This window comes from Monopterus albus, unplaced genomic scaffold (assembly GCF_001952655.1).
Source record: "Monopterus albus unplaced genomic scaffold, M_albus_1.0 scaffold18.1, whole genome shotgun sequence".
NCBI lineage: Eukaryota > Metazoa > Chordata > Actinopteri > Synbranchiformes > Synbranchidae > Monopterus > Monopterus albus.
Genome location: NW_018127898.1, coordinates 2,795,071 through 2,808,911, shown reverse-complemented (window position 1 = coordinate 2,808,911; position 13,841 = coordinate 2,795,071). Strand labels below are relative to the sequence as shown.

The 13,841-nt window shown below is 41.9% G+C and overlaps 1 protein-coding gene across 6 annotated transcripts in view; it reads left to right on the top strand.

Moving 5' to 3' along the window:
* Positions 1-13,835, top strand: part of LOC109956087 (calmodulin-binding transcription activator 1-like) — a 49,603-nt gene extending 35,768 nt beyond the window's left edge. For 2 of the 6 annotated variants that reach the window (XM_020592936.1, XM_020592937.1), the window contains exons 9-21: positions 177-303; positions 1,130-1,264; positions 5,075-5,223; positions 5,747-5,931; positions 6,010-6,088; positions 6,180-6,447; positions 6,885-7,414; positions 8,233-8,381; positions 8,490-8,736; positions 8,978-9,046; positions 9,843-10,153; positions 10,314-10,344; positions 10,831-13,835. In XM_020592936.1, the coding sequence (XP_020448592.1) occupies positions 177-303; positions 1,130-1,264; positions 5,075-5,223; positions 5,747-5,931; positions 6,010-6,088; positions 6,180-6,447; positions 6,885-7,414; positions 8,233-8,381; positions 8,490-8,736; positions 8,978-9,046; positions 9,843-10,153; positions 10,314-10,344; positions 10,831-10,863 (2,313 nt within the window). In that variant the 3' untranslated portion in view covers positions 10,864-13,835. The remainder of the gene's footprint in view (positions 1-176; positions 304-1,129; positions 1,265-5,074; positions 5,224-5,746; positions 5,932-6,009; positions 6,089-6,179; positions 6,448-6,884; positions 7,415-8,232; positions 8,382-8,489; positions 8,737-8,977; positions 9,047-9,842; positions 10,154-10,313; positions 10,345-10,830) is intronic. The other 4 variants (XM_020592942.1, XM_020592940.1, XM_020592939.1 and 1 more) reach the window with 4 other exon arrangements.
* The last annotated feature ends 6 nt before the right edge of the window (positions 13,836-13,841 follow it).

The following is a 13,841-nucleotide window of genomic DNA, read 5'->3' as shown; positions in this document are numbered from 1 at the left end:
AGACTTGGAGCAAAGGCAAATCATAACAACAGGACATGGTACTTAACATGCAGTCATGTGCCTTATTCTCTGTGTTAATTCATGCACATTGAACCTTACAGTCAGTTGCAGTTTCCTGTGGACAAATAAGCAGCACTGTGTGGTACAGACCTGAGGCCTGTGTTTGTGTTCTGCAGGGCGGAGTGAAGGTACTGATCACAGGTCCGTGGTTGGAGTCGAGCAGTGAGTACAGCTGTCTCTTTGACCACATCAGTGTCCCCGCTGCCCTCATCCAGCCTGGGGTTCTGCGCTGCTACTGCCCAGGTATCATACCTGTGTGTGCACATGCTCACACTACACACAGTGTGTATCACTATGTCATACACACAAAGAACCACAATTTAAACCTCACCCCAACCTTCACCACACTGATATCCGTAAGCATACAAAGAAAGAGTCTAACAATGTCGGTAGCACATCCTTATTGAATTTGAGATAGTAACTGTGAGGAGATAAAAATCACCCTAACATAACCTATACATATGATATATCCTGCTACATTACGTATTATCAGGCAAACACTCTCTAGCAGGCACATATAGGCCAAAAGTAATACTAGACATTGGCAGTATACAGTGTTGGGGAAGCTACGTCTGACTACAACTAAAACAACAAGCAAAGGATTATTTAACTTGCACCTTTTTAGACCGTTTGACCGACTTGAGCACTTGTCTAAAAAACGGGTGTGGTGTTTTGTTAGTTTTATAACATCTGACTTGTACAATCTTAACAACTACAACAGTCCTCAACTTGCACCTTCTTAGACAGTATGAACAGCTTGAACACTGGTCTCAATGATAGGCCTATATTTTTAATTGTTGAATCTCCTGTTCATACAACACATGAGCAGTCACTGCAAGTTTTACCCAACAGGCAGTTCTGTTTGACTCTGAAAATGTCAGAGCCACCGCTGAAAGCCGCTCATGTACAGCATGGTAACATAAAAATAAAAAAGCTATTCGTTTCAATTTATGGTCCCAAACTGTTTGTAGTCTCAGTAGTTAACTACACAAAAGTAATTTAACTACTTGAATCACAATGTAAATATGGAGACAGTCTTACTAATACCTTACCTGATGTCTGTTTTCAGCCCATGACACAGGACTGGTGATGCTACAGGTAGCTATGGGAGGTGAAGTCATCTCTTCCTCTGTGGTGTTTGAATACAAAGCGCGTGACCTTCCCGCCCTGCCATCTTCTCAACATGACTGGCTGTCTCTGGATGGTGAGAACATTTGATTGTATGTTCTCATCTTGTTGTCTGGTGGAATTCATAAACAAAATGACCACCCAGTCACAGTGTACCTGGATTTTTTATGTATCAACATCCACTACAGACGAGCAAAAAAAGGAGTGTGTGCACTTGAAATATTACATTTTCTGACAGGAAATTAATGTAAATAAATGTAAAGTCCCCACGAGGATTTAAAATGTGTGTGTCTGGGTGTGTGCACATCTGCTTTCTGACTGTCATTGTGCTGCTCTGTTCTGTTGGATGCTCTGTCATGTTGTAAGATGTTTTGTCTACATCCACTGATGTACTGACCTGTATTGTGTCTTTGCTGCTGCTGCCGCCGCTGCTGCTGTCTAGCTCAACAGTGTTCTTCTGCGCTTGCAAGCAGGTTTATGTTGTTTGCATGCAGATTATCCCAAGAAGGGATCTGAACAGTTTTCACACCTTTTTGGTGAGAGGTGTGAGTGAACTTTACTTTTCATTTTCACAGCCATTCAGCATTGACATATGCTTTAGGCTTTGTCATGCTGGACATGTTTGATTATAATGGTGTCCACAGTGAGTGTCTGAATGTTGGAGAGAAATCAGGATTATTTTGTTAGAGCTGTAGATGTTGATTTTGTGAGAGTTAGAGGACAGATATTGGAGGACAGTTTGTTATTTGAGTCAGCTCTGGGGGATAGGTTGCAAATGCCTGCATGGCGCGGGGGTTATCTTCTGTGTGCAAATATATGATGCAATTGCAGTACGAAACACAAGGGTCTCCTTAGCGAGGCATGTCCTGGGTTACTCTGTGTTCGCCCCCGTCTCTGCGTTGCGCAATGCGGCAATGCGGCTCTACAGCCACAGCAGGCTGGCTCTTTGCTGGAGTGTAGGGCAAGGACATCATGGCACAGTCGCCGGTCCATTTCACAGTCTAAATGTGGACACCACTGGTAGTGTGCTGTGCAGCCTCAAGGCGCTATATATAGACTCTGCCTTTGAGTTTCAGTGATGATAGCGAGACTAGGATACGCGCTCTGCCTATTTCCATTCAAGTACTTAGTTTGGCCTCAAATGTACAACAAATACTCACTGCCTGAAAAAAAATAGAAAGAGATGAATAATTATAGCAGATGTGCGCCAGCGCACGACTTTATTACATGTTATTGCTCCAGTTTTATTCAGTCTCTTGCTGTTCCGATGACGACCGAGCCTCCTGCATCTCCGAGTCTGGCGGGCGGATTTGAAGGGCTGCTCTCCCAGACACAACGTGGAGACTGCTCTCTCTCTCTCTCTTTCTCTCTCCCCCCTTTCTCTCCCTCCCTGCACGTAGTTGTGTTTTGCTCGGTCGGAGTAGCATTATGTGAGTCGCACACTTCAAACTAGCGAGTTGAGCAGAAGCGGGAACAAAGAGAGCAGCAGATAGAGACTCGCTGTTGGGGTTCGTAGCATGTTTGATTTTAAACTACTGATAACTTCAAAACGCGCTCCTTTATTTGCCTTCAGGTCTGCTTTGTTTGTAGCGGAGTTAAGTTTTTTTCGTTTTGGTGCTGTAGATGAACATAAATGTGTCTGTTGTCTACATTTCGACCTAATACCTCTAAAGTCGAGAGCTACTTTTCCATTTCATGTTTCAGTCAAAATATTTCAGCATGTGTGGCGCTCAGCCTGTCGATTTGAGACAAAGGGACTGTAGAAAGTCCTCACGTTGTTTGCACGCTAGATGCTTGTACCAAAAGGCACGCGAGAGCCTACGAGAATTGTTGTTGCCACTGTGGTTTAACGGTTTTGGTTGATCCTGTTCAGATTCAGCACCACAGACGTGGACAGCGCCACTGAACGCCATGACAACAAATGAAGGGATGCTAATGCAGAGGCCTAGATACAGTAATAACAGGCCTTCAGTACAGACACGGGGCGTGCGTTGGATCACTCAAAGCTGCAAAACACAAAGAGACTACGTAAATAACATACATATAGAACATGTTTACATTTTTAGATGAGCATGTTTACTACTGAAAATGTGTTTTTATGGTCCCTGTGCCAAAACTGTGTTTCAGTAGATTGTTACTTTTGACAAAGACCCGAATATGTTTGCATCAAATGAGTTTGTGAACTGGAATATATGTAGAACTATTAAATGCCTTGTAAGAAAAAACTGTTAAAAAGCTATTCACTTGAAATTTTATGCCAATATAGTGGACCTGGTTTTTCTTTAACTCCTATATTTAAGCCACTAGCTCTATGTGTACCAAACTTATATTACTAATTCTTTTTCAACTTTCATCAAGGTTTTTGCAAATGTTTAATTGAATATGAGTATTGAAAGATTGCTGGATCAAAGTAGATGTTACTTCATAGTGTGTTTTTTTGTGGCAGTCAATACTGAGAGCCCATGCAGAGCATTAGTGGGAACAGGAAAAGAGTTCAGAGTTGGTCGGCAACTCCACAGGTCTCCAGTACAACTAAAAGTAATCATCAAACAAAGTTTGAGAAGCAGCTGAATTGAATTTGTATTCCAGAGCAGGGCAATAATTCAAAGAGGCACAGCCTTTATGGAAGCTGGAGGGCAGAACAGTTTTTTACTGGTCACTTAACCCATCTACTTAATTAATACACTCAAAAACAATTTAGAAAATAATGTATTAAATTAGCATTTAAATTATGTGATTAAAAACTATTAGTAGAGAGATAATTGCATTCTATTGACATGAGTAATACATTCAGTCATTTTTAATGAATTCCTAAGTCTCCTAAGGAGGAGTTTCCACTGTGGCATGTAAGGCAGGTACATTAGGGAACTGTGAAATGGAAAATGACAGGAAGCTGCAATAAAAAAAGAAATTAAAGGCTGTGTTAAAGCAATTTTATAGGCATATTTCATATTCAATAATGTATTTGTTCATTAAGACAAGGTTATTACGGACCATAATTGCCCAACTTCAGTGACTATTTTTCAACTCTATTCACTTTAATATTTTAATGTATCAGTTAATGGGGTTATTATAATTAACCACAAAAAATTTCCTTGCAGCAGAGGCCACTTCCTGTAATTCCTCTCAACCTTTTTTCTTTTATTGTTCTATAAGCATTACATGCTTATGTGACCAGAAATCTGCTGTACACGTTCTTTTTGTGAATGTACGTGTGCTGTTATGCTTTTGTATTTTGTATTGTAAATGTATTTGTGTTTGCATTTGTAATGAGTGAAGACAGCTGCTTCCTCTGTGCTTGACAGCTAAAATACTGGAGCATTTTGCTTTGTATTCAGATGAGCTGTGTTACTGAAAAACTTTGCTCCCTTTCTGATTGGTAGAGGGTTGAGCCTGAGCGTACTGTGTCACTGTCATGGCTCCACCCTCTCAGATTGGCTTGTGTGCTGCACACGGCAGAAAGAAAAACAGGAGTGAAGTGAGAGGAGAGAAAAATAGAGAGACTGAGTGAGAGAGCAGCAGGTGGGATGACATAATGTGCAATGCAGCAAAACTGCTGCAGTTTTGAAACAAGTGGTCACATTCACATACAGCTGTGCCACAGACATGTACAATCTACATTTGTCATAAGATGCGTGCCCTTTCACACAAACACAGACACTCACAAGCACACACAATTTTGCATAGGTCCCACGTTCCCATTGTTGGTGAAGGGATTTATTGGATTTCAGCCATGATTTATTTTCTAGCATTGAATCCCTTGGAAAAGAGTTTCTCCCTAAATCTCTCTAAATAGGGCTTACTAAAACATTATATTGATTTGCTTAAATGCAACAAACACCTAGCCACCACTTACAGTTGTATATGTCTGCCTTAATTTCTGTAGATACACAGTTCAGGATGTCCATCTTGGAGCGCCTGGAGCAAATGGAACAGAGGATGGCCGAGATAACCAATCAGAACCCCAGCTCCGAAACCATGGCAACCAAGGGCAGCGGAGTGGAGGGAGGAGGAGCCACTGATCAGCAGTCTCAAGTAAGACATGAAGAACTGATTTAGTTAGGGTGAAATACTCAGCTACGTAATCTGAAAATGTATCAAGTGAGCAGGCAAACAAAATGTAGTTAAAGCAAGTCTTTAAATTTGCATTTGAGTTATTGAGATAAAATTGGATGACTGTAGCCCAATGATTTAAACTCCAGCTGTTGTTTTAATTTTGCAAAGAAATCATCTAAACCTGTACAGCAGTATATTCAATTATAGTAACACCTATACAACATAATACAATCAAGCTCAAGATCACCAGCAACTTCAGATTTAGAAATGTGTTTAATCCACTGTGTGGTATTTTATTATATTATACAGTATATGGAAAGATGTTGTTTATATTCTATGACTTCATAGCAGCTGGATCATGTCACACTGCCACCTAGCTCTTAAGGAGTCAGAGGCTATTTAAATACTGTTTGAAAAATCAACAAAAATGACATAAAACTTTGAGGTCAACAAAGAATTGCATGCTTAACTCACTATGCCCTCTTACTCTCCAACCTTCCAGATTACTCCTGATCAGGGTTCATTTGAGGGTCGTGTGGTGGTGGTGTGTGAGAAGATGATGTCTCAGCCATGCTGGGCTTCTTCTACTCAGCTCGTGCACAGTAAGAACTCCAGAGGAATGACCTTACTACATCTGGCTGCAGCTCAGGGCTATGCAGGGCTCATTCAGACACTTATTCGCTGGCGGTGAGTAAGACACAAACATGACACACCGTTAGGAATGCACAGATTGTGCTAATTTACTTTTGTCATTTTGCTCTGCAGCACAAAGCATGCTGACAGTATTGACCTTGAGCTGGAGGTGGACCCTCTCAATGTAGACCACTTCTCCTGCACTCCACTGGTGAGTGACAGATTTTTTTATGTGTATTTTCAGTGCATGTGTCTTTCTTTCCATGCCTCTGTGTGACTTGTGTTTTCATTGATCCCTCCAGATGTGGGCATGTGCTCTGGGCCATACTGAGGCAGCACTGGTGCTTTACCAGTGGGACCCAAGAGCTCTGGCTATTCCTGACTCACTGGGGCGCTTGCCACTCAACATTGCTCGATCCAGGGGCCACACCCGATTGGCTGAGCTCTTAGAGCAGCTGCAACAGACTCCTCAAGCTCCGGGCCAGCCTGCTGACACCTGGATGGACAGGTGGAGAGGAGAGTCACAGACCAGTGGAATAAGCAACAGCCCCACTCCAAACTCTAACATAGGTGGAAAACCCCATTGTTTTGTGGTTTATCACCAACGGGAAGGAATTATGTTAACATTCAGTTCAACCAAAACACATAAAGTTCCCAGCTTAGCACTAGTGGTATGTAGCCAAACTGGTGTTTTCAGTTACATTTGCAAAGGTTTTATTCCACGATTGAGACTTGGTTTATAGCCGGTTAGCTTAACTTAGCATAAACAATAGATGCAGCTAGTTTAACTCTGTCCAAAGCTTAACAGCACAGATAATACACAGACCTCTCTGTGGACAGTCTAAAATTAACCATGGCAAGCTGTTTCTAGGTGTAAGTGGAGAAGTTACATTTATTTTTGTTTTGGGTGAACTGACCCTTTAGTAAATTAGTATATCCAGTGTGGTAGTGATAGAAGTTTACATTATATAACCTGCTCTTATTTTCCACCATCTTTGTTTTCCCAGAGCTGAGGAGAGCCAGGACAGAGAACCAACAAGACAACCAGAACCAGAGCTGGAGCCAAACAGGACATAGAGGCCCACAAGAAACCCAGGGAGAACAGGGAGGCCCTCCTCCAGCTAAGAGATGCAGACCCAGCCCAGACACCCAGCAACATCTAGCAAGCTCACCTCCTGGCAACCACACCCTCAGCTCCCTCCTCAACTACTCCCCAAGTCCTAACCCTCAATGCTCCCCACCCCCCAACACCCAACAAATTCAGCCTTCTAACATCAGCTATCAGAGCGCACCTCCCGCCAGCACCTGCCGTAACGAGCCTAGGCTTCCCAGCACCCCATTCTCCCACCTGCAGGCCAGGATAGGGGGATCTGGAGGGGACATCAGATGGAGTCTGCGGCAAACTCTGGGTCAGCGTAGCCTAGCCAGGAGGGTTCTAGGAAAAGAACGACTGGCCATTCACCTGCACCAAAGAGTGCTGTCTGACAGGGGAGAGGAGACAGAACTGCTGACTTATCAGGACTCTGAGGACTTGCAGGTATGAGGAGCAGACTTGTAGCAGCAGTTCTGATCCTGTTCCTTGACCAAAACTGAACTGTTTATGCTGTATGTGGTGTATGATGTATACAGCTTGCTTGCATGTGTGACATGTTTTTGATAAAATGAAACAATACATTAAAAATCTATGAAAACAACTCTCCCCAAACTTTGACCCTCAGTGCGAATAAGGTCAAATTCCCATGAAATTTGTCATTGTAAGAAGGGCACCTGGAGTAATTGTGTTACTTCACCATTCACTTACACACACACTAATATGGTCACATGCACTTATAAGAAAGGGAAATAGGCACACATACTAAATTTTTACTGGCAAGAGCTTAGGTAAATGGCAATAAATATAAAAGGTTTTTACTTTGGACATAGCAATTTGTAGTACTTGTTTATCTAATCACAACGATAAATCAGCTTCAATGAAAGTATTAGCAGCAATAAAACCTCTATGATGATGTACACTCTATGATGCAGTGAAATATGATAAACAGGACAGTTCAAGGCACCTAACTGTTAGAATTACCCAGATGTCACAGCCAGCATGACGATAGGATTAAACATTCAATACATGATCAATCTTTGCAGTTTTGCTCAAACATAAACATAAACCACATATCAGAAACATTCAAAAATCAAGTGGTGATGATAGTGCACAGATTTAGCTTCTGTTTAGGAAATTAAGTAAAAATCACTTTGCACTTGCCCACCTCTAATTATAATTGTACATTAAATACAAAGAGTTGAGCATCATTTGCATGAAAACAAATGTCAAAATATGTAACAACTGCTCTGCGTGTGTTGCAGATGGACATTATGATGCTAGCGGATCACATCACGGAGGCTTCGACTGGTAGGCTTAAGCAGCAGGCGATGGAGACTGAAACAGACTCTGGGAAGGTGGGGATCAGCAGTGATGTGAAGTTACTGTCTGATTACCTCAGTGAGGTGGAGAGGTATGTGAAAGGATTCCTGAATTTGCCACATTTCCTTAATCTAACCCATCAAATAGCATTAACCTTTTTTACTATAAACCTTTTCATTTGCTCTCTGCTTTCCTCTAGGTTTCTAAACTCCAAGGCCCATACTCCTAGCCCAAAAACAAAGTCCCTCTCAGGGCCCGAGGAGCAGCAGAGTCCTCTGGCTAAGCAAGCTCCATCCTCCCCCTTTGACTGGAGCTCCTTCCTTTGTGCAACTATGAAAGAGGAGACCTTGAAAACTGACTCCTCCTGTCTAGCCATGACTGAAGCAGAGCAGGGGGAGCTGTATGAGACCATCAGGCATGCTCTCCACTCCCTCAGAAAACACAAGGTATTCATGAACTTTTGCTTTTTAGAAAAATGTTAAGTTTCCCCTAGAGACTGCAAAATAATCTGTTGCATGTTGCCAGTGTGTTTTTTTTAAGACTTGGCTCTGGCATTTGTTCAAATGCTCTTCCTCTCCAATTATTTTGTTAGTAGATCACAATAACTTGAAAAAGTTTAAGATGACTGTGAACTATTTAACATATACTGTATGGTGTTTATGCTAACACTGAATATCACTCCTTCAGGGTCCCATTCAGGAACAACGCAAAGAGATTGCAGCAGTGATTCAGCGCTGCTATAAGAAATACAAGCAGGTAGAGCTTGTTGGTTGAGCATTTTTCCTAATTATGGATACACCAATCTACTACCTTCTATCCTACAGTATCCTTAAGTACTACTGTAAATCTTATTTTCATATGTAATTCAGATGGAATTGATTCAAAACCAAATATTTTTAATTAGCATAATCATGTAATCACTATCTGTGGCTCTATATAGAACCATTAATACAGTTTCTATAGAGGTCTCTGATACCATAAACTGTCATTATGGAAAACATTGTTCTCACAGTTTTTAGTTCTTCCGTGTCAGACAGCTTAACATTATCGGTTTATGTATTAATGTGAAAATTAACCAGTCACAAAACAAATCCCAGCTGTATTCAGAGTTGAGAGTTGAGAATGCAGAGAGACACATGTGTAAGCACAGAAGTTATTTGAGGACTTGGTTTTCAGTCACTTCAAAATGAGTTTTCACAAGATTCACCTTCTGTTTTGGTGATTTCTGGGTGCTTGCGGTCTTTCTAACAGTTTTTAATCATTATGATGAAAAGTTACAGCTGCCAGGTTTAAGTTAGAGTATAAGATTATATGTACTGTAGACACTGCATCAAGCCTAAAATAGTTCACTTCATTAAGTTCACCTATATAGGTTCACTGCATTTTCAGTATATTGTTGAGTTCATCTATTTTGAGTTCATTTATCTATTTTTTGTCACTTTTTACATTTGTAGCACTGATTTAGAAATAAAATTATGATGTTTATATATTCAGGATTCAACATTTCAAAGGTATGCGTAATAATAGAAGGGTTTGCTGTTTTCTCTCTCAGTATGCACTTTATCAGAGGATGACCTTGGCAGCCATCCTGATCCAGAGTCGTTTCCGGAGTTTCCATGAGCAGAGGAAGTTCCAACAGAGTCGTAGAGCAGCAGTCCTCATCCAGCAATACTACCGCTCTTACAAACACTCCCTCAGGTACTTCACAAACATGCACACTCACACACACACACACACACACACAGGGCTTAATTATGCAGATATGTCTTACAGCCATGTCTTTGCCTACAGCAGCCTCCTAACTAAAAAACAGAACCAGGCTGCTCGCAAGATTCTGAGGTTCCTGCTCCGATGCCGCCACAGGTGAGGCACGAAGTCTCCATACGCTGTCAAACTCCACTGCACACACACCCAGGGACACACACTCATACATAATTACTGGCACACACTTGCAGCCCACTGACACACCTGCGCTCACTACATTGGTGCTAATAGTTGATGTTGTTTTACTGTTCCTGTGAAGCCCCTTGATGGACCATAGGCCTCTGAAACGGGTGAGTCTTCTCTCTCTCTCATCTCTCTCCTTCTCTCCTGGTGGCTGATGCCTGTTTGCATGTCAGCAGAGGGAGGGGGAGAGGAGATCCTGGATTATCATCCTTCACTCTCACTCTCTCTTCCCTCCCTATCTCCCTTCCTCTCTCTCTCTCTCTGAGGACTGCTGAATGATGTCGGTACCTGTGCATGAATGACAAATAGGTAGAGGAGCGATTCTTGCATATGTTCTTCCTGGGGGCATGTTCTGACTGACATCACTAGGAAAGTTTACGTGTCTTGCTTGGCCTGCTAGTCTTTTTTTCTCTGTGCTTTGACGGGTGGGGAGGAGAGCAGGATGGGGTGTGTGTGTGTGTGCTGGGTTGGAAAAGTTGAATAACTTTTCCTGCTGCTCTGCCTTTGGATATAAAAGTGAAAAAACAAACACTACCAAAGATGTACACTAAATTTGACTGAGTGTCTCTAATGTGTGTTTGGTTTCTCCCCAGGGCCAGAGAGCAGAGAGCGGCCAGGGGTCCTGAGAGCCCATCACCAGGCCCCACACACAGCCCCCTCAGCCTGTGAGCAATCTGTACACCCTCCCAGCCCTTCTGCCTTTCCTTTCTCCTTTCCTCTATGCTTCCCCACCACCTTCTGACCTATCCTCTTCTTTCCTCCTCTCCTCCCTTCTCTCTCATGTTCTCTCCCCTCTTCTCTTAAGAGGGAAAAAAACTCTTCCCAGACAGACTGAGGACAGGATAGGTGTCCATCATGGCAGCTCAGACAGACAGACTGATGGGTAGAGCCCAGGGACCTGGCTCTGCCCACAGCACTGATCCTCCTCCACAGTTTCACTGGGAGGCCATCACATTAACCTCATGGCATTCTTTGCACTCTTCATGGGTATGTTTCTTTGCAAGGAAAAGTCGACGAGTCACACGAGAGAACGCAAGAAGCACCTGGCAATAGCGTCCTGCCATTCGTGGCAGCAACAGGATGTACTGAAAGGCACCGGTGATGAACAGCTGGCTCAAGATAAAAGCTACTTTGACATGCAGAAAATATACAAAACCTGTTGAGTTTTGTATCCAAACAGTGATCCATGAAAGGAAAAAAAAACATAAACCAAAAGACTCACATCTATGTTGCATTTGCATGCAAGGTTCTTTCGCTTATTCCTCCTCTCCATCATCCTGAATTGCTACAGTGGCAAACCATTCTGCTGATTCAGTATTTCATAGTATCACCAACCACTCTGACTCACAGGCTCACAAACCTATTAATCAGTCACAAGTTCAAAAGGGGAGGAACTGCACTTGAATGTATGAGGGACGCTGTTAGATAAAGGGTCGGGGTCTGAATAACGATGTCTTAATTTGTTACATGGACTTTGTATGGAGTCGTTCTCAGAGGCAGCACTTTGCGTGCCTGACGTGGTGTGTCCGTGTTTGTTCAATTCAATGCATGTGATTGAGCTACAAGCTCCTGCATGCTTGCCAAACTGCTTTAGTGTTGTTTCTTTTGTATTTCTATGTGTAGTTGTGTCTCACTTATGTCCTCATCAACTTATCCTTGCCCTGTGTAATGTGAACTGTGTAAGGACAAAAGTCTTATTTTGGGTGCTTTTTTTACTTTATTTATTTAAGGTTCTAATTATGTATTTAATTGGCTCAAGAGAGATTCAGCTTGAGACTGGTTTCCCCCCTTGTGTGGTAAAATATGACATGTTCCAATGGTTAAATGTCTCTGTTAGTGTGTTCTTTGCGTGAACCTCTAAATCCTAACTGTGGTTTTGAGGAGAGAGTCACATACCATTGCCTTGACTTCTTCTTGACTCTGAGAGGTCTCTGCTTGCTCTGTACAGGACATGGGTCCTATACCTGCCCCTATCCAGGGCACTGGTCCCCATATTACCCCATACGGGGCGCTCAAATCCATATTTTGGACTATTGCATATTCCTGTATATAAACTGACGAGGTAAGGGGATACGAGGACCCTGAAACTTTTTCATAAGAGGACTGTATTTAAGATTATAGATTATTTTACTCCCATAATGAGAAGTTAAGATAGAGACCTGGGTACACAGGATGGCTGTATTGCTTGTAAATAATGTAGATATTAAAAACGGAGTAATGTGCATGAGATTTAAGACAAACAGCAAAAAGAAACATGTTAGTGGCTACGGACTGTGAGAGGATTTTAACCGCTTCACTTTAAGAGTATCCAGTGTAAGTGTTACTGAAAAGAACCTTTTGTTAAAAGCATGCAACTGAAAAATCTAATGTTAGAATTATAAGTGGGAAAAAACAAAGGTAGCTGAAACAATGACTTTTCAGACAAAACATTTACACTATGTGCTTTTGTTTCTTGGCTAGCAAAAATTAAACCCCCTTTTCCCAGTAGTGCCAATTATTATGAATGCTACTTTGCCTAACAGTATGTTATGTTAGGGAACCCAAGATCCAGAAGATATCAGTAAGATCCACAAAGGCAACATGCAGACAATAAACAGTAGAAGAGATCTAGTACTAGCTCAACCATAGACCTCCTACAGATTCTGAAGTTTGTCTGAGGCAGACTTACATATAGATGTTGATGATGATGGTGGTGATGGTTAAGATGCAAGTATGAAAGTGATAATAATGGTGATGAAGATGATCATTTTAATGTGAATGCAGTGACTGATGACCCAAAAAAAAGGGAAGAGGGCACTACATTCTTTACAATGTGGTTGTGCTTCAGCAAGATGCTAGCTTTTATTACGGCCATTAATCACACCTACAGCGAATCCAGCCTGGCCTCCAGTCGAAGCTTTCCATCGTCAGACAGAATGTCTCCTCCCCACCTTTTACATGTCATTTGACTAATTTTTCTTTTCTTGTTATCGTCTTTGTCATTATTCTACAACGTGTATTTTAGACTTCTGGAAAGCTCTGCTTAGAAAGTGCCTGCTCAATAACAGAAAAGTGCAAGCTGATATCAGGAAATAATTATTGTATGTCCTCCAAAAGGTTGCCAGTTACCTGTTTATTTTCCTAAATTGTGTGTTAAAAATGAACTCAAGGTGTTAAACTTGATCTGACTCCAAGTTAGAAGCACTAGTTTGTCAGTGGTGTGAATGAATGCTCATGGCCTGATTGATGCTATTTGTTGCTTTATGAGACAAACCAGTAATTACAGTATCACTTTATGCCCCACTTGTGTATGCATTTTACAGTATTAGAGGAAGAAAACCATAGGATCCTGCCTGTATGTATGAAAGGCACTGTCACAAGTCTATTCAGCACCCCAGTGGCGCAACATGCATTTTCTTGCATGGACTCACTTTTCTCAAAAATGTTGCAGTATACAAACAAAAACATAACCCAGCAGTTTTCCAGAGGACAAGACAACTGTCATACACACTTTATTTCTTCATCTCACTCTCTCACAACTAGCACTCACACATGTGCACATACAGTCAGACACAAATACAGGCATTCAGATGCACAAAAAGGCCCCACTCTTTCTCTCTGTGCT